This window comes from Pristiophorus japonicus, chromosome 8, assembly GCF_044704955.1.
Source record: "Pristiophorus japonicus isolate sPriJap1 chromosome 8, sPriJap1.hap1, whole genome shotgun sequence".
In the NCBI taxonomy this organism is placed as follows: Eukaryota; Metazoa; Chordata; class Chondrichthyes; family Pristiophoridae; genus Pristiophorus; species Pristiophorus japonicus.
The window spans coordinates 224,770,324-224,790,801 of record NC_091984.1 but is presented as its reverse complement, the minus strand read 5'-3'; the positions used below and the strand labels follow the sequence as shown (position 1 = coordinate 224,790,801).

The 20,478-nt window shown below is 48.1% G+C and overlaps 1 protein-coding gene across 2 annotated transcripts in view; it reads left to right on the top strand.

Annotated features, from left to right (window-relative positions):
- foxn4 (forkhead box N4) overlaps nucleotides 1-20,260 on the top strand; it is a 39,680-nt gene extending 19,420 nt beyond the window's left edge. For both annotated transcript variants that reach the window (XM_070886390.1, XM_070886391.1), the window contains 8 exons: nucleotides 3,521-3,693; nucleotides 6,206-6,333; nucleotides 8,175-8,285; nucleotides 9,538-9,665; nucleotides 13,453-13,549; nucleotides 15,746-15,953; nucleotides 16,587-16,973; nucleotides 19,922-20,260. In XM_070886390.1, coding sequence (XP_070742491.1) covers nucleotides 3,521-3,693; nucleotides 6,206-6,333; nucleotides 8,175-8,285; nucleotides 9,538-9,665; nucleotides 13,453-13,549; nucleotides 15,746-15,953; nucleotides 16,587-16,973; nucleotides 19,922-20,169 — 1,480 coding nt within the window. In that variant the 3' untranslated portion in view covers nucleotides 20,170-20,260. The remainder of the gene's footprint in view (nucleotides 1-3,520; nucleotides 3,694-6,205; nucleotides 6,334-8,174; nucleotides 8,286-9,537; nucleotides 9,666-13,452; nucleotides 13,550-15,745; nucleotides 15,954-16,586; nucleotides 16,974-19,921) is intronic.
- The last annotated feature ends 218 nt before the right edge of the window (nucleotides 20,261-20,478 follow it).

The window sequence follows — 20,478 nt, the reverse complement described above, 5'->3', positions numbered from 1 at the left end:
CTCCTCCACCCCTTCAGATTAATGTAAAGTTTAAAAAACACAATTAAGGTTGATAGTGAGAGACACAATAGGCCCACGTGCCTCTGGTGCAGCAGCCGTTTCCAGAGACAATGGGGACCATCAGCCTGCCACACAAGTACCAACTGTTGCCCGCCATAGAGGCCTGCCTGGCTTTCAAATCACTTCTTTCTCCTGTTTTCTTATGATTTTAGCCAATCACAAAACTGGACAATGGTCACCTGACGGCTTTTTTCCTTCCCCCAGCCTCCTCCCCTGCATTTTTTTTTGGAATTGTATGGCTTAAAACTAACTGCCTGGTTTCTGTCACTATGGCAACCCTAATTTTATTGTTCTTTAAGTAGTGGGTGCGTTATTAATCACCGGGTGGCTGTAATTGGCTCTCCTTTGAATATTCAAACTGCTTTTTTTCCTGGACTTTAAAAGAAGGCAGTTCGTGTGTCTTTTTTTTCAAAAATCGTCTGCCACCCTCCTTCGCCCCCCCCCCCCCGCCGGTCCCCTGCTCAACAGGACGAGCTTTAATAAGCAAGTGTGTCAGGGTGTCACCGCCGGTGTGTTCTCGAGACTCACTACTGCAGCTTGCAATTAGGTTCTCACGATTTTCCCCAGGTTAGGCATGAAGTCAGAGGCACCCATTCTAAGGGGGCTGCCTTCAGTCACACTGTGCAGCAACATCAGAGACAAACGCAGGGCGGTTTCCTCTGGCCGATTCTTCGATAGCAGAATCATAAATATGTTCATGTATACTCCTGGGTTTGTTTGTCATGCCACTACGCCCAGTCACTGGGGTATTCCACACAGAAAGAAGGAAGGAAAGAAAGAAAGAAATTTGGAAAGAAAGAAAAAATTAATTAGTTTATTTATATAGCGCCTTTCACGACCACCGGACGTCTCGATGCACTCCACAGCCAATGAAGTACTTTTTGAAATGTAATCAATGCTGTAATGTTGTAAAGACTTTGATATTATCGGGGTCCCAGTAAACAACATTAACAACAACTTACATTTATATAGCGCCTTTAATGCAGTAAAAAGGTCCAAAGATGCTTCACAGGTGCGTTATCAAACAACATTTGACACCAAGTCACATAGGGAGGCTATCAGGGCAGGTGACCAAAAGCTTTGTCAAAGAAATAGGTTTTATGGAACGTCTTAAAGAAGAGAGAGGTAGAGAGGCGGAGAGGTTTAGGGAGGGAATTCCAGAGCTTGGGATTTTTGCAGCTGAAGCTGTCAGTGGTGGAGCGATGAAAATCGGGGAGCAAAGTAGAACTTAAAGCTCCGTGCATCAGATAGAGCCATGAAAAGCATAATAGCCTTATAACTGTTACAATCTGTTTCCTATGAGCCTCTCCCAGATGTGGCAAAAGGCCAAGATTAATTTAAATAAAAGAACGAACATTATTGCATAAAAAAAAAAAAAAAAATTTTGAAAGCCAAAGTTAGGAATCGTTCATCTTGGAGATTCTTTTTTGGACTCAACGTCCAGTGTTGACTGGGTGGCATGATGCCAGGGAGCAGGAGGGCATCCTGCACCCTCTCCGTGTGGTGACCTGATGATTTTGGAAGCTCAACCAGATTTTGAGTGTTGGGGAACAGAATGGGTGGGTGCTGGGCAGAGCCAGTAACTTCCCCCACGGAATTAGGGAATATCATTCCAGGATTCCCCATCACCCCTCGAGCAAAGCTAGCGCTTGGCTGAAAGACACAACTCGGAGCGACACTGTTATAATGTTGTAAAGACTTTGATATTCATCATAGGCGGTCCCTTGTGTCGAGGATGACTTGCTTCCACGCCAAAAAAGGATGAGTTCACAGGTGTTTCAATGAAGGATCTAATATTCCTGGTCCCGAATTACATCCTGAAGGGTGGAAGATGCCTGTGCGTGGATTTTTTTAACGTGGGGTGGCCGTTGCACACCAGCCACCACACGGGCTTGACAGAGCTCGGTCTTGGTCCAGTGGCAAGGATTAACCAAGACGACTGGAGACCAGCTCTGCTGCACGGGCCTGGTGTGCACACATATCGCAGTGTGGGCTGGCCCGTGCTGCCCCTGGGCCCTGAACTCACGCCTCTCCTAGGCTCCGATCACGTCGCTCCTGCTGTACCTGCCCACGCTCCAATCACTGACCTGGATCTTGCTGGCGGCCCCGGACTGCGAGAGACCATCAGCGGCAGGTCGGGGCCATAAAAGGAGCAGCGAGCAGCGGCCTGGAGCAGCGTGGCAGCAAGGTACAGTGCGAGCTGGTGCAGGAGGGCAACGGCAGCGAAGAGGGCGACGGGATTGGACTTTGCTATTATCGGGGTCCCAGTAAACCCCTCAAATGGGTAAAGGTGTGTGACTCTTCACTTGGCATCAATGACGAACTGCTCTTCTCGTTCATCTTCCCCGTCCCTCCCCGAAACAACCCCATAAGCCTGGGGCGGGAATCGGGATTTGGGGGGCTGAGGCGGGGGGGGCGATCCGTTCACCGGCCCCCTCCCAAGTTCTGAAGTCGGGTTACCCTCCGGCAGTAAAAACAGCAAATGCTGGAAATACTCAGCAGGTCGGGCAGCATCTGTGGAGAGAGAAACAGGGTTAAAGTTTCGAGTCGGTGACCCTTCGTCTGAACTGGGAAAAGTTCGAGATGTAACAGGTTCTTAAGGCAGTGCAGGGGGCAGGGAAAAGGGGAGGGGAGGAAAGAACAAAAGGGAAGGTCTGTGATAGGGTGGAAGGCAGGGGAGATTTAAGAGACAAAAAGGGATGATGGGCAGAAATGTGATGGTAATGGGACAAGTTAAGGAAACAAAAGATGAGTCTAGATAGGGGTGTGAATGGCGGAATCCTCCATTCTGGCAGAGAGCCCTCTGGCAATGCTGTCCTCTCTGGCACCTGACTCGCAGAGTGCGAACTCGAGCTTTCCCTTCGCCTTGAGGAAACGCGCACAGCCTCCGCTCCCATGCCTCCTTGCGGCGATGCTTCCCGATGCGGGCAATGTGCCGGGTGGGAGACTGGGGAGAGGCGGGGGTGGTGCGAATTGGCCTGTGCTCTGCCCCACGCGGCATCACGGAACTTTAACACGATGCATCGTGCGATCCTGCGGGCCGCCACCGCTTGCGTTCTCCGCGGTGCCCCTCGTGCGCAGAACCGGGCTCGGAGCTCAACAGCGCGGAGGAAAGATGGGCCGCGATCGGAAGGAGAAAGGGGAACTGTGTTTGAGTGGGGGCTGGAAGCGCAGTCAAAGAGGAAGGGTTTTAAAAGGGCTTTAGGTAAGCTGCTCACAGTGCAGTGGCAGGCGCATGCAGGTAGGAACCTTGTATTAGCCCATTTGGTAGTCGACCAGTCTCTAAGGACGATTGCGTGCGACCAGTATTTTAATATATCAGACGATCTTGATCGAAAGTGATAATTGATAGTCCCACGGGAGCATCGGCAGAATAAACAGGCCTTTGTTGAGTTAGATGCGACACAGCAGCGAAAGGCAGCTTGTATCCTCACTGAAAGTCACAACTCTCTGCCTCCAGACCCAGCCTCTTGACCCCCGACCCTTCCCAGCTGAGCGAGGATGACCTCCCGAGTGACCTGCAGTCCCTGTCTTGGCTGACATCTGTCGATGTCCCCCGTTTACAGCAGATGGCGACAGGTCGGATGGACTTTAACCTGAGCGCCCAGAATCCAGCGTTGACAACACAAACAGGTAACGTGGAAGCCGCCCAATCAGCTGTGGAAGTTCGACAACGAGTTTGTTTCTGATGGGAGCAGATTCCAATGCTTGTACTACTGGTTGGAAAGTGTCATTAACTAATTGTTTAGTCAGCAGGTACGTGAACTACCCCTGCTGAGCCCAGTAGAGCAGATAGGTTCAAGGCTTGATCCCTGGGGTATGGGGAGTTTCCCCTCTCAGCCAGGGACTTGCAATTAGCCGGAGAATCCTAATTTATGGAGGGGGAAATTAGAGTTCCCACTATCAGTTGCTACCCAGTGTCTGGAAAGTATTGAAAGAAAGACTTGCATTGATATAGCGCCTTTCATGACCACCGGATGTCTCAAAGCACTTTACAGCCGATGAAATACTTTTGGAGTGTAGTCACTATTGCAATGTAATTTGGGTGGATATTGGGCAAGGAGAGGATTGGGCTCAACCTTGAAACCCCTTACAACAGCTTCCATTTATGAAGTGCCTTTAATGTTTTAACATGAGGGTGTATTGAGTGTCAGCCGTGGCTCAGTGGGTAGCACTCTTGCCTCTGAGGCAGAAGGTTGTGAATTCATGTCCTACTCCAGGAACTTGAACACATAAATCTAGGCTAACACTCCAGTGCAGTGCTGAGGGAGCGCCGCACTGTCGGAGGTGCCGTCCTTTGGATGAGACATTAAACCGAGACCCTGTCTGCTCTCTCAGGTGGACGTAAAAAAATCCCATGGCACTATTTTGAAGAAGAGCAGGGGAGTTATACCCGGTGTCCTGGCCAATCTTTATCCCTCAATCACCATCACTAAAACAGATTATCTGGTCATTATCACATTGCTGTGTGTGGGAGCTTGCTGAGCGCAAATTGGCTGCCGCGTTGCCTACATTACAACAGTGACTACGCTCCAAAAGTACTTCATTGGCTGTTAAGCGCTTTGAGACGTCCGGTGGTCATGAAAAACGCTATAGAAATGCAAGTCTTTTATTTAATATATATTCCCAGCCCGTCTCCCTCCCCCACTCCACTGAAATTATAATTCCACCTCCTCCATTAGTTTCCCCTGCTACATAAGGTGTTCGCCAGACAATGGGGTGACTCGTGGATCTGTTTCCAGGCCCCTGCGTCTTGTTCCGGCCACATGGAGGGTGTGCGAGAGCCGCCCAGGGCTACTTGCCTTGTATTCTTGTGCCACCTTTCTGGTGAAGAAGCGAGTAAAGGCTCACTGCTGAAGTCACGATTAGGAGGATCACATTGTTCAATCCTTCGGGGGAGAAGTTTGCAATCATCTGCACCTCTCGTTAGCACCACTAGGGGCACACACGCTGTCTTGCCCTGGTCCGGGGCTGCTATCGCCGCCCGTGAAATTGGGTGGGGGTTAGCGGAAGCTCCCCGGGCCGCTGCGCCGGTGAAGGTGACGTCATCACTGTGCGCAGCGACCAGTTTTCGCCCTGGAGTGGAAATTGCGTGAGGCTGCGGCGGGCGATGTTCACGCCAACCTTGCGGACGGCGGACCAGCCCGCCATTTGCTCGCGGGGTGAAAATTAAAGGGGAGGTGCCTGGCGCCATTTTTTTTTTTACCGAACTTACCGGTCGCGGCCTTGCATTGCCGATTTTGCAGGGTCCGTGCCACCATGCTGCAGCCCGCCATTCTGCTTCCGTGCTGGGCTGCCGCCCCGGCATCCCGCTCCCTAGTGGAGAAGCAGTGGCCCCTCCCCACCCCACTGCAGAGCTCGCAGAGTGTGCCCTCCCCTTTAACGGAAGGGGAGGGCCCTGTGCTCCCACCAGCACTACGCAGCGCTCCGCGTAGCGCTGGAACATTTCCACGCTTAGCGCCCCGGTCCCACTCCCGCTCCACTTCCTCTCAGAGGCGGTAACCCCCATTTTGCCGTCCGGGCGGGACCTCCGCGCCTGGCATGGAAGTCCCGCCTCGCTGCGGTTACCGCCCCCCAAACTGGGCGTTACCAAATTTCGGCCCCTTCATCATCATGTGAGGTCATATAAAATTCACATACATCTCCGTGCCAACTCCTGCACTTATAGCAGTGTGTTCCTCCCCTCCCCTCCCCTCCCCATGGTGCACATGAACTCCAGCGTCTGATTCCAGGTGCAGGAAGGCTCCTGGTATTGGGTGAGCTGCTGTGGAGAATCACCATGCAGATGCTGCATGAGAAGTGGAGGGAAATTTTGTGTGTGGGAGTCACCATTTCGTCAGCCTCATCCACTGCAAAGAGCTTGCTGACTAGAGACTGATATTTATACAGGATTGGCGATAGGTTTATACCGATTGTCCAAGATCCAAGACGTAAGGGATGTGAGTTGATGGTGCAAGGAGACAACTAAAAGTCGGGGGGGGGGGGGGGGGGGGGGAGGAAATGTATACTAAAGTTTTAAATCTGATGCAAATTCAAGTCTAACGGAGGCTGAAATCAGTGTGGACTGTTCTTGTATTTCACCAGTTCCAATTTCAGTCTCTTAACGGATGGATACTTGTTTAACACCTTCCATTGATTCCCTTAGGCCTGGTGCTCCACGATATGTCGAACAGTATGACCCCAACTTCAGTGCAAGGGGCCATGATCCAGGTACAGGCATCCATGCAGCATGGCATTATGGGAATGAACACCATGACAACCCATGGACAAAATGTAAGCCTATTCAATTTGTTCTTGTTCATGTTGAAATAACCATGCACAGCAGTGTTCAAATGGGCCTGTGGTTTGTACTTTGCAAACGCTGACATTTTTAAAGCTGTGACTTGACAAATATTAGTCTAGGTGTAGCAGTAAGAGTCTAATAGCTTACTGAGGTGGAGTCTAGACTTGGATGAAGGTACATGCTACAAACGTGGTCTAAGGATTCTTAAAAACACAAGGTACCCATCAGTTAGGGCTTTTGAGGAACAGAAGTATTTGGACCCTAAAGGGCCATTTTTTTTGTTGATATTTGAACTGCACATACTCATTTCCTTTCTGAACACCTCAATCCTTTCTCTCTTCAGAAACTCATCTCATTGCCTATTTGAAGCTAATGATACTGTCCACTGGTATTCCCAGGTAGCATACGTCACAATTCTATGACTCTTCGAGTGAAACCACTCCACCCAATGACTTACTCCTCACACCTAACTTTAACTTGGGTCTAATTTTAAACTTATGGGGCATTTTCCCCCTTAGAATTTCCCACAAGCAATGTCCATTGGCATCTTTGCAAGTTGTGATTTTATAAAAAGGTAGATTAGTGAGGTGCTACTGTAAGGGTCTGATTGGAGGTTTCATCACATGACCTTCCACTGCCGACCCCACTCAGTCCTAGATTTTTATAACTAATAAAATAATAATAACTTGTATTTATATAGCGCCTTTAAGGTAGTAAAATGTCCCAAGGTGTTTCACAACAGTGTTACAGACAAACAGATAAATGTGACACCAAGCCACAGAAGAAATTAAGGCAGATGATCAAAAGCTTGGTCAAAGAGATGGGTTTTAACGAGCGTCTTTACGGAGGAAAGAGAGGTAGAGAGGTAGAGAGGCGGAGAGGTTTATGGAGGGAGTTCCAGAGCTTGGGCCCCAGGCAGCTGAAGGCACGGCCACCGATGGTTGAGCGATTATAATGAGGGATGTTCAAGAGACTAGTATTTGAGGAGCACAGACATCTTGTGGGATTGTGAGGTTGAAATAGATTACAGAGATAGGGAGGGGCAAGTCCATGGAGTGATTTGTAAACAAGGATGAGAATAAACAAAAGTTTTGGAAGAAAATGCGCAATTCTTTTTTTGTTAAGTGGGATTTTCTTTCCAACTGAAAGTTAGAAAGAAAAAAGTTAACTATTTAGGAAAGGTCTGGGCCTCCAATCTGATTTTCAAGCCCATTCTAATTCTTGTGTTTTGAGGCTAATTCTGCCCTCTTGAGCATCCCTGATTATAATCGCTCAACCATCGGTAGCCGTGCCTTCAGGTGTTTGGGCCCCAAGCTCTGGAACTCTCTCCCTAAACCTCTCCGCCTCTCTACCTCTCTTTCCTCCTTTAAGACATTCCTTAAAACCTACCTCTGTGACCCAGCTTTTGGTCACCTGCCGTAATTTCTTCTTCTGTGGCTCACCATCAAATTTTTGTCTTATAACGCGCCTTGGGACGTTTTACTACATTAAAGGCACTATATAAATACAACATAAGAAATAGTAGCAGGAGTAGGCCATTTGACCCCTAGAGCCTACTCCGCCATTCGATAAGATCAAGGCTAATCTGACCTTGGCCTCAATTCCACTTCCTTGACCGTTCCACATAACCCTGGACTCCCTTACCATTCAAAAAATCTGTCTCTCTCCACCTCAAATATATTCAATAGGGTTCAATATATTCAACACAAGTTGTTGTTGCAAATGAGTTTTGCGGTATCTGACAAAACAGATTTCCACGAGATTCATAAATACTTAAAGATTGGAAATAAACCTTCATCAACGAGCACTTCTTTTTCCTGTTTCTGCCCAGATTTCCCAGTACTCTGTGGCAGGCCAGCACCCCTCTGGGTTTCAGACGCAACAGACCCTCTACCAAGCCCACTCTCAGCAGCTGTACAACCTGTCACAAAGCGGCCAGCAGGTAGAGTATGATTTCTTGCTGCCCCTCACAATGCAACTAATCTTTCAGGACTCTTGGCAATTGGTCATCGTACTTTGGGCCCCAGTAATTACCCTGGCCTGCAGGATGTCACCCCGGGAGAGAACATTTTTTTTTCAAAAGCCAGGCAGATAAATTAACTATGCGACGGGGAATACGATCGTTGCTGTCCAGCTCCTTTCCAGTACCTTTTTGCCCCATGCTGAACGCAAACATTCAGCTTCTCTCCGAAAGCTTGCAGTCTCCTAGGCGATGAAATGTGAGCTTGCGCTTGGAGCATGCAAGATAGCGGCCTGGACTGTCCACCAAATGATTTACACCCCTGTTGCACCTTTAGTGCTGCGCCCTCCAGTGGCCTCAAGTGGGAGTTACGCCTGTGTTTCCGGGGTCTGCTCATTGACATTCCACTGGTGCAGGTATTGATGTAAAGCCGAGGTTCGTCGCTGAACTACAACTGAATGACACTTGCAGTTTACAACTATTAAAGTAACAAACTGTGGAGAGCAGGCTTGCAGTCAAGTTGATGCCGCACAGCGATATCATGTGAGGCGAGCCAGGCTGTGATTACTCTCCATCGTCGTAAGTTTCAGGAACTGCTGAAATAACAGCCTGTTTCTGCTGCTGTATGTGCAGAGGTAAAATCCAGTGAGAATTGTACTGTACTCATCATTCAGGCGGAGCAGTGCAAACCGTGGAATCCAAAGCTTCATTAGCTTAGAAAAGAATATTGCAATGAAGCCTGCTTGCCTTGTCCGTTTTCTGCAGTGCGATTCCCAGAATTATTTTTTCCCCCCTTTTCAGAATGGTGTACATTATTTTAAATTGTTTGCACGTGACACACCACTTCCCGGCCACACAGCACCTGGGAACGCGGCCTGTGCGTAGGCTCTCAACCAATAAGAAATAGGAGCCGGAGTAGGCCTATCGGCCCCTCGAGTCTGCTCCGCCATTCAATAAGATCATGGCTGATCGGATCTTGACCTCAACTCCACTTCCCTGCCTGTTCCCCATAACCCTTGACTCCCCTGTTGTTCAAAATACATTAATGCAGCCTGAACACTAAGCAGCGAATAGAAAAGTATGCCTGGCATTAGCATGTCCTATTTCAATTGCCCCCCTCTTTCTATACAGGAGGGAGAAGAGACGAATAAGTTGAAGTGTTCTATATTTGCTAGGTTTTTTAGTTTTCTGTATGTTGACTGTGTGTTTGTTGTGCACTCTCTTTCTTTTTCAGTGCTCTCCTGGAAATATTTACAGCCCATCTTACCACACACAGTCTCCGTATGCACAGGCCCGACTTGCCCCACACAATGACCAGGACCTGCAACCCAAGACCTACCCCAAACCCATCTATTCCTACAGGTACGTAATGAGGCCACGTTGAACCCCACATTGGCATATGGCATACGGATGTTGCTTTTAATAAAATCAACAGATATGACAATCAAAGACGATGAAAAAGGCTCCTTTTTAATTCATAGTACAGGTGAAACATCCAATCCAGAACTCTGAAAACTGGACATTTTGCGCCTAGCTAGTGGAGTTATCCGGAATCCGGAATTATTTTTGAGGCAAAGCCCAAAATCTGGCACGGATTCAGTCGAGGATTCCAGATTTCAGACAAGAGAATCAAGTCTGAAATCCGGAATCCTTGACTAAATCCGTGTCGGAGTTTGGGTTTTGCCAGATGTTGGACCTCGCCGTTCAAAACCCGGCATGGATTTAGTTGAGGATTCCGGATTTCAGACTATTGATTTTCTTGTCTGAAATCCGGAAACAGCCAAAAACCGGAACAGACTCAGCCCTGAGGATTCTGGATTTCAGACGTTGTACCTGTAGTCACATTGTTGAGAGTGCAATCGAAAGTGATGTTTGCAACTATTCACTAATCACACCATTTGATAGCTGGGAGCGGAAATTCTAAGTAGGACGAACAGATGGAGTTAAATGGCACTAGGACCTAGGGGAGAAGAATGGTGTTACACACAGTGGCTTTATGAAGGAGATGGAGAACTGTATAGTATTTTTTCTCTTCCACCCCACACCCCCACCCCCAACTCCTCCCCATTTCCAAAAGTTGGGGTAGGAAAGAAATTGTTTCTTAAAGGGAAAGGTGTGAATGGCTCACAAACATGACCAGCTTGAATTTCTTGCTGTGAAAAGATGCACATGGGAATGGAAGTAGTTCAGTAACACGGAGGCCAAATTGCTGCCTTTTTTTATTCGCTCCCCACAAGTCAGCAGTGTGTCGGTGAGCCATCATACCAGCAAGTCTAAGCCATTGTTTCAACAGGCGAAACATTCTGAGACGGCCACACAAAGGTAGACCTGTTCACTCTGGCATGACTTACCCACAAGGAGATGAGAATAGGGAAAATGAGAAGCACATAGATTGGAAATATAACCAGAAAAATGCACAGCGCATCAATAAGCACCTGAAAGAGAAAAGATGGGTTAACATTTCAAGTATAGCCAGAGTAACGCTTCCAGTTTCAGGTTGAGCTGAACCAGTGAACTAGACAAGCTCCGAGGGGCATTTCTGTCAAGTCTTGGATGGCATAAGACATCTCAGAGAGTAACAAAATCCATCCTGGTCGCCTCAACCCTCAGAGATATTGCATCACCAACCAGCCAGGTCTGGGGCAGTACTGAGAGATCAGTTATCTACTTACCATCATCTCAGCTGGAGAGCGCAGAATGGAGGGTGGAGGACAGAATCCTTTAGGGATTGCAATGAGAAGATGTGGAGGGTGGGAGGGCAAGAAGAGGGACCATGGATGGAAGGCGAAAGAAAGTGGGTCGAAAGGCCTCCATGGATTTTTGGTTCAGCTTGGTCCAACTCATCAAATCGAACAGCGTTTAACCAATCTGCTCAGTGGGGTTACTGCTGCAAATGCTGTTGAAACCATTGGGTGAAAGCGTGACTTAGCACATTGCTCCTTCACCTCCGGACTCGAGTTTGAAATGGTTTAGATTGATTAGATGAAATGTGCCTTGTTTTTTTTAGCTGTAAGGGTCCTGTACGAAATTAATTTGGAGCTGCCTCAGCGCACATCAAACAACTGTCATAATTTGATGAGAGTTAGCAGTCTTTACCGAGCGAACCAACATGGATGACTGGTTTGGGTACTGAAAATGTGACACCGGTACAGCAGGGGATGACCGTATGAGGTTAAGGTTAAGTTGTTGGGCAGAGTAGAGGAAGCCTTGCTCTGTATGTAGCTGCAGTATAGCTAACCTGGACATGCTTGATGCTGAGTTTGGGTGACCTGAAAAGGGGCCAATTAACATAAGAACATAAGAAATAGGAGCAGGAGTAGGCCATATGGCCGCTCGAGCCTGCTCCGCCATTCAATAAGATCTTGGCTGATCCGATCATGGATTCGGGTCCACTTCCCTGCCCGCTCCCCATAACTCCTTATCGGTTAAGAAACTGTCTATCTCTGTCTTAAATTTATTCAATGTCCCAGCTTCCACAGCTCTCTGAGGCAATGAATTCCACAGATTTACAAACCTCTGAGAGAAAAAATTCCTCCTCATCTCAGTTTTAAATGGGTGACTCCTTATTCTAAGATATGCCCCCTAGTTCTAGTCTCCCCTATCAGTGGCAACATCCTCTCTGCATCCACCTTGTCAAGCCTCCTCATAATCTTATCGTTTCGATAAGATCACCTCTCATTCTTCTGAATTCCAATGAGTAGCGGCCCAACCTACTCAACCTTCCCTCATAAGTCAACCCCCTCATCCCTGGAATCAACCTAGTGAACCTTCTCTGAACTGCTTCAAAAGCAAGTATATCCTTTGAGGATGTAACAAGTAGAGTGGACAAGGGAGAACCAGTGGATTGGTGTATTTGGACTTTCAAAAAACTTTTGACAAGGTCCCACACTAGAGATTCGTGTGCAAAATTAAGGCACATGGTATTGGGGGTTAATGTATTGATGTGGATAGAGAACTGGTTGGCAGACAGAAAGCAAAGAGTAGGAATAAACGGGTCATTTTAAGAATGGCAGGCAGTGATTAGTGGGGTAACGCAAGGTTCAGTGCTGGGACCCCAGCTCTTTACAATATAATTAATGATTTAGATGAAGGAATTGAAAGTAATATCTCCAAGTTTGCAAATAACACTAAGCTGGGTGGCAGTGTGAGCTGTGAGGAGGATGCTAAGAGGCTGCAGAGTGACTTGGATAGGTTAGGTGAGTGGGCAAATGCATGGCAGATGCAGTATAATGTAGATAAATGTGAGGTTATCCACTTTGGTGGCAAAAACAGAAAGGCAGAATATTATCTGAATGGTGATGGATTAGACCTGGATGTCATGGTACATCAGTCATTGAAAGTTGACATGCAGACATAGCAGCCAGTGAAGAAGGCAAATGGCATGTTGGCCTTCATAGCGAGAGGATTTGAATATAGGAGCAGGACGGTCTTACTGCAGTTGTACAAGGCCTTGGTAAGGCCACATCTTGAATATTGTGTACAGTTTTGGTCTCCTAATCTGAGGAAGGACATTCTTGCTGTTGAGGGAGTGCAGCAAAGGTTCACCAGACTGATTCCTGGGATGGCAGGACTGACATATGAAGAAAGACTGGATCGACTAAGCTTATATTCACTGGAATTTAGAATAATGAGAGGGGATCTCATAGAAACATATAAAATTCTGACGAGATTGGACAGGTTAGATGCAGGAAGAATGTTCCCGATGTTGGGGAAGTCCAGAGCCAGGGGGTCACAGTCTAAGGATAAGGGGTAAGCCATTTAGGACCGAGATGAGGAGAAACTTCTTCACTCAGAGAATTGTGAATCTGTGGAATTCTCTACCACAGAAAGTTGTTGAGGCCAGTTCGTTAGATATATTCAAAAGGGAGTTAGATGTGGCCCTTACGGCTAAAGGGATCAAGGGCTATGGAGAGAAAACAGGAATGGGGTACTGAAGTTGCAAAAATGATCAGTCATGACCATATTGAAAGGTGGTGCAGGCTCGAAAGGCCAAATGGCCTACTCCTGCACCTATTTTCTATGTTTCTATCCTTGCAATGTCATCTGCGACGGGACAGAAAATTCCCCCGAAAGAAACACAAGAAAGAAACTTTAAAGTATTGTTTATTTATGTGCATCAAATTGATCCTTGCATTTCTTTCATTGACAGCTGTCTGATTGCCATGGCACTGAAAAATAGCAAGACAGGCAGCCTCCCGGTCAGTGAGATCTACAGCTTCATGAAGGAACACTTCCCCTACTTCAAGGTAGGAGACATGCAAGATACAGAATTGTCCCATTGAGTTCAATAGTCTGTGGGGGAGCAGAAAAGTATCCATCACAATTGTTAGCGGGCAATCTGGCGTCATCAGTCACAGAAAGCGCCCAAGATTGTTCAAGGTGACTTGTCTTTTTTAGATGTCTCTCTCTCTCTCACTCACAGGAATCTGTCTGGTCTCTGCCCTGAATTATCTGTCCAGGGAATTGCAACCAAGAACCTTGGTTCTAGCATTCCATGGCTCAATTCATTGAAATACCATCATGCACCAACCTGCCACCTTTACAGTACATGACCTTTATTCTGATGGCACCCGGCTTGTAATAGTACTGTCTCAGAAGAGGCGCTATTTTCCATCATGATCTTGCAGTTTTTGAGATTTCGTGATGGTCTGGGGCTCCCAGCAAAAGGGACTCAAGTTAATCCAGAATGCCGAATTGCAAAATATTTCTTCAAGGGATTACGGAAGGGTACATCCTATCCTGTGCTACTTTGCCCCATCTCAGATGTTTTCATTGGGGAATTCTGAGTATTACTGGGTCACAAGCATTGCAGGCGAAATAAATACCATCTCCATTCCTGCTGCTGGTACAAGCTGGATTTCACCAGAAGCAGACAGTGAGGGAAGCAGGACAGAGGATTCTGTTGACAAGTAGCTCACATCTATGGTTTATAAATAGGATAGAACTTTCCCCTTTAAAAGAGGTAAGTACATTTCACTTGTATAAAAACAGAAAATGCTGGAAATCTCAGCGGGTCAGGTAGCATCTGTGGCGAGAAATAGAGTTAACGTTTCAGGTCGATGACCCTTCGTCAGAACAGGCAAATGTTCGAAATGAGCAGATTCTTAAGGAGCACTGAAAGGGGGAGGGGAGGAAAGAACACAAAAGGGAAGGTATGTGATCGGGTGGAAGACAGGAGAGATTTGAGAGCCAAAAGGGATGATGGGCCGACTTGAGATGGGAATGGTAGAAGTTAGAAAAAGATGAGTCTAGATAGCGAGTGAATGGTGAAATAATTACTAGCTGCCATGGGAAACAGAGAGAAAAAATACATAAGATCGGGGGGGTTTAAAAAGAGGAAAGGGAGCAAAAAATGGGCAGAGGTACATTTCACTGTTGGTGCGGCACAGTAGTTTGGCACTCTAACGCACTGTACCATAGAACGGTAGGACGTAGATCTGCACCAATGCTTTCTCGAGTGGTGAGTTCTCAATCACCGCAATGCCATCAGGGGCCGGTGCAAAGCAGAGCCATCACAGAGGAGACAGAGAGACTGGCAACAGGTTCACTGAGACTGGTTCTTCTGCACTTTCTGGTCAATGGGACATTGGCCTTATGACCCATTCTCAAGGCCAAGGGACAGTGTGCCCTGTGGGAGGGGATAACAGAGCTAAGGGGAAACAAAAGTCAGTTGCAGTGGTGTGAGAGAGACTGGGTGGAGCAGACACTGTCTTATTCTGGTACCTGGGCTTGAATCCAGTCTACAGACGATTGGGATGGACTTTTTCTGCTTCTCTGCCGGCCGAAATGTTTGAGGCCGTCTGAATTCTACTCCTGATGGACATGGGACGACACTCCAACAACACCCTTAATTTGCCACCAAATTGACAATTCTCTCAGCAAGAGGTCTTTTCTGTGCTTGGTGTTGAGGTGCATGTTTGGAGCGGGGTGGAGGGGGGCTTCACAATGCAGCTCACTGTGTCACATTGACTGTGGTACCAGAAACAGGAAGTGTATCATTCTTTAACCAAGACATAACACAAAGGATGTACGCTAAAGAGTCAGACTAGATTCTGCAAGCTCAAAGTAAGTGTGACCTTAGTCCTTTATTACAGATCTCAGAGTGCCTCTCCAGCCTGTGAGGCCTCCTTATATACAGGTGCTCCCAAGGGATTGTGGGATCCCTTGGGACTCCAGGGGATAAACCCTCTGGTGGTTAGACATGGTAGTTACAGGTTTACATACATAACACTTTGCTTAATCAACATGGCCAATTGTTAAAATGAAAAGATTTGGGGAAACAGACAAAGAAAGCTGGAAGCTCATGGATAACACAAACCCTACACCAGCCATGCCAATTTGAGGTTGGTGTCTTGGTGTGGAAAGCAGGGGTGGGGAGTGGAGGGAGGCATTAGGTTCTGAGGTGCTCTCTGTTTGAAAGGGCCATTGTATCTCTGTTTCAGACTGCTCCGGATGGCTGGAAGAACTCGGTCAGGCACAACCTCTCACTGAACAAGTGCTTTGAGAAGGTGGAGAACAAACTGAGTGGTTCATCACGGAAAGGGTGCCTTTGGGCCCTCAACCCAGCCAAGATCGAAAAGATGGAGGAGGAGATGCAGAAATGGAAGAGGAAGGATCTGGCGGCAATTCGAAGGAGCATGGCAAATCCAGGTAATGGTCGGTGATGAAGACAGACTTGCATTTATATAGCGCCTTTCACGACCACCGGATGTCTCAATGCGCTTACAGTCAATGAAGTACTTTTGGAGTGTAGTCACTGTTGTAATGTGGGAAACGCGGCAGACAATTTGCGCTCAGCAAGCTCCCACAAACAGCAATGTGATCATGACTAGGTAGTCTGTTTTTTTGATATGTTGATTAAGGATTAAATATTGGCCAGGACACCGGAGATAACTCCCTTGCTCTTCTTCAAATAGTACCAGGGTATCATTTTACGTTCACCTGAGAGAATAGACGGGGCCTCGGTTTAACGTCTCATCCGAAAGACAGCACCTCCGACAGTGCAGCACTCCCTCAGCATTGCACTGGAGTGTCAGCCTAGATTTTGTGCTCAAGTCCTTGGAGTGGGACAATGGGCATTGGAGTATAGAAGGAAGATAATATTTCCTTAGCAAACTACTGCATCGTGAGCAGATAATGAAGGGTGCTATGGCACTATATCAACTGGCTTTGGAAGCGGATGGGAGAAAATTGGTAAATGGCCATTTACTCAAGGTTTCCCAGAAGACGAGACCTCACCATTACCCCTCTCTCTCTCTCTCTCTCTCTCTCTCTCCTTTGCAGATGAACTGGACAAATTGATATCTGATCGGCCAGAAAATTGCAGGAGGCCGTCAAAGTTCTCGGAGCGAACAATCCACATGGCAGCGCAGGTGACAACCACACAAGGAAGCATCGCGGTGCCCCATCTCCCCCACCAGTCTGTCGCCACCCTCTCCTTGCACTCGCTGCCTCTGCATCACCAGATCCAGCAGCAGCAGACACGGATCACCCCCAACTCGCCGGCACCGGCTCAGACCCCGCCGCTCCACGCAATGCCAGATATCAGCCACAGCCCTTTGTCGCAACACGGAGCCGGCAGGGCCGCGGCGGATCTGTTCTGCATGACCACAGACATGAGCACAGACGTCGATGCCCTGGACCCGACCATCATGGACTTTGCATTGCACGGTGAGTGACCACCGCAGAGAAAAGTACGTGCTGAAACACTGTGTGTACGTGAGCACGATGTTTCCCCCGTCTTCATTTCTCACAAGTAACAATAAAGTTTGTGGATCCACAAGTATGAAAATACCAACTCCCAGCACAGCGCTTCAATCAAATCATGAATACCGTTAGCAAATAAAAACAAAGACTTGGATTTATATAGAGCCTTTCACGACCATTGGACGTCTCAAAGCGCTTTACAGCCAATGAAGTACTTTTTTTTTTAAAAGAGCGTAGTCACTGTTGTAATGTAGGAAACACAGCAGCCAATTTGCGCACAAGCTAGCTCCCTCAAACAGCAATGTGATAATGGACAGATAATCTGGGGAGTTTTTGTGATGATGATTGAGGGATAAATATTGGCTAGGACACCGGAGATAACTCCCCCGCTCTTCTTCAAAATAGTGCCATGGGATCTTTTACGTCCATCTGACAGCAGGCGGGGCCTCGGTTTAACGTCGGCACCTCCGACAGTGCTGCACTCCCTCAGTACTGCACTGGAGTGTCAGCCTAGATTTATGTGCTCCAGTCCCTGAAGTGGGATTTGAACCCACAACCTTCTGACTCAGAGGCCAGTGTGCTGCCACTGAGCCACAGCTGGCACTAACTCATCATCATAGGCAGTCCCTCGGAATCGAGGAAGACTTGCTTCCACTCCTGAAGTGAGTTCTTTGGTGGCTGAACCATCCAATACGAGAGCCACAGACTCTGTCACAAGTGGGACAGATAGTCGTTGAGGGAAAGGGGTGGGTGGGACTGGTTTGCCGCACTCTCTTTCCGCTCCTTGCGCTTGATTTCTGCATGCTCTCGGCATTGACACTCGAGGTGCTCAGCGCCCTCTTGGATGCACTTCCTCCACTTAGGGCGGTCTTGGGCCAGGGACTCCCAGGTGTTAGTGGGGATGTTGCACTTTATCAGGGAGGCTTTGAGGGTGTCTTTGTAGCGTTTCCGCTGCCCACCTTTGGCTCGTTTGCCGTGAAGGAGCTCTGAGTAGAGCACTTGCTTTGGGACACTCGTGTCTGGCATGCGGAGCTGATCGAGTGTGGTCTGTGCTTCAATGCTAGGGATGCTAGCCTGGACGAGGACACTGATGTTGGTACGTCTGTCCTCCCAGGGGATTTGTAGGACCTTGCGGAGACATCGTTGGTGACATTTCTCCAGCAACTTGAGGTGTCTGCCGTACATGGTCCATGTCTCTGAGCCATACATGAGGGCGGGTATTACTACAGCCCTGTAAGACCATGAGCTTGGTGCCAGTTTTGAGGGCCGAAGGCTGCACTGGCGCACGGAGGCGGTGTTGGATCTCGTCTTCGATGCCTGCTCGTTGATAGGAGGCTCCCGAGATATGGGAAGTAGTCCACGGTGTCCAGGCTGCGCCGTGGATCTTGATGATTGGTAGGGGGGGGGGGCAGTGCTGTGCGGTGAGGACAGGCTAGTGGAGGATCCTTGTCTTGTGGATGTTTAGCGTAAGGCCCTAATTAAATGTCAATGAACACCCTTTGTTCCATCTCCCAGAAGAGCCGTTGGTGTTGATTGTAGAATCATAGAAATTTACAGCACGGAAGGTGGCCATTTTGGCCCATCATGTCCGCGCCGGCCGACAAAGAGCTACCCAGCCTAATCCAGCTCTTGGCCCGTAGCTTTGTAGGTGCACTTCAGGTGCACATCCAAGTACTTTTTAAATGCGGTGAGGGTTTCTGCCTCTACTACCCTTTCAAGCAGTGAGCTCCAGACCCCCACCACCCTCTGGGTGAAAAGAAATCTCCTCAAAACCTCATACCAATCACTTAAAATCTATGCCCCTTGGTTGTTGACCTCTCTGCTAAGGGAAATAGGTCCTTCCTATCCATCCTATCTAGGTGATCACTGTGCACTGTAACACTGACTTCGCCGGTGAAAGGAAATTGCTCATCAAGGCACCAACTGCTAGTGCTCGTGAATGGAATACGCCCTCATTTCAGAGCATCTACTTCCAGGTCAGGAACAACACTTTGCTCCAAGGTAATAAGGCCTCCCGTAGTGTACCATATCATGTGACCATTCCATTTTCCACAACGGACGTCCCGTGGGCCTGAGTGGGATTATATATGTCGTGCCCAGTCAGGGATAGTTTTGTGCCATGGGCTCACACAAACAGAGGCTTGAGGTTGTCCAGGCTCATTTGCAGAGAGAAGCCTTTCATCCCATCAGTTGAGGCTGCGTGAAGCCAAAGGTTGGCATGCACTATGCCCTCTTAATTAAAAATATAATGAAACAGTTTTGTATATACATGGGGCTGCATTTTCGTTCTTCTGCTGCCCCTGTTAGCGCGGTGATGAACATTTCCGAGCGGGCGACCAGCTTCCAACGCCCCACTGGGACATTTGGCACCGGTTTTGAGGGGGCGCGAAGCTGGTGTGCAACGACCCCGGTTGCAACATCGGCTCGATATTTGGATCGCGCCCGACCCGTAGCGCTCAGTAGCGCTCCCTGGTGTTCCAGCTGTAGCGACTGCAGCGAGGTAAGTAATGTCGATCTGAGGTAAGTGTGATTGATTTTTTTTTTGCGATTTATATTGTGGTGGCGTGAGTTACTTATTGGGATTTTTTTCTCCCCAGGCCTCTCTCACGGTGTTCTGAGGCCGGCTGGTTAGCTCTGGATTTTCACTTGCACAGCCGGCCTAGTGCCCTAATAGAGGTCTGCAACCCCTCCCTTAGCACCCCGCTTCAAACTCCGGGCCCAGCTGATGGATTTTGCGGTGGCAGACGCAAACCATTTGCCGGTGCAAAAGTTACCGCTCCGCCCCAACTGAGGCGCTGCCAAATTTCTCCCCCCTGGAGTTGGTTTCTTAAAAACGGGAACCTCACACAAAAACAAAAGTATAGTAATTGAAAGTGTTGAATCAAAGCTAAAGCCTTTCCCTTCTTTAACAGGAAATCTATGGGAAGAAATAAAAGACGAGAGTTTCAACCTGGACACACTCGGTGCGTTTAGCACATCCCCGCTCCGTCTCTCGGACTCTCCTCTCGGAACAGTGGGCCTCACTCCCGTGTCCAGTGGCAGCGAGAATTCTTTCTCTGATCTGCAGGTGACCGGTCTCTACACCACCTATGCCAGCCTGGAGAATGTGCCAGCACAATACCTGAACACGCACGGGAATAAACCCATCGCACTTCAATAAAGAGAAGTTGCTCTGATCTGCCAGGACCTATTGATGAGGCACTGCTATGAGCATGAGAATGCACTGAGAACTAAATACACAACATTATAGGAAAGAGTTTCCATGCCCACTTCTTAAGACACAAGCGTGTCCAACTCTCTCTCATAAGGCTGTATTTTTCAGTGGACTCAGCTGTCTTAACTCATTCAGCTTTTGGAAAAAGCAATCACACTACGCTGTGTGGAAGATCCAGGAACCTAAATGCAGCCTACATGTGGAGCAGGTCTAAAAGTTGACTATGAAATAACCTATTATGAACACAACTGAAAA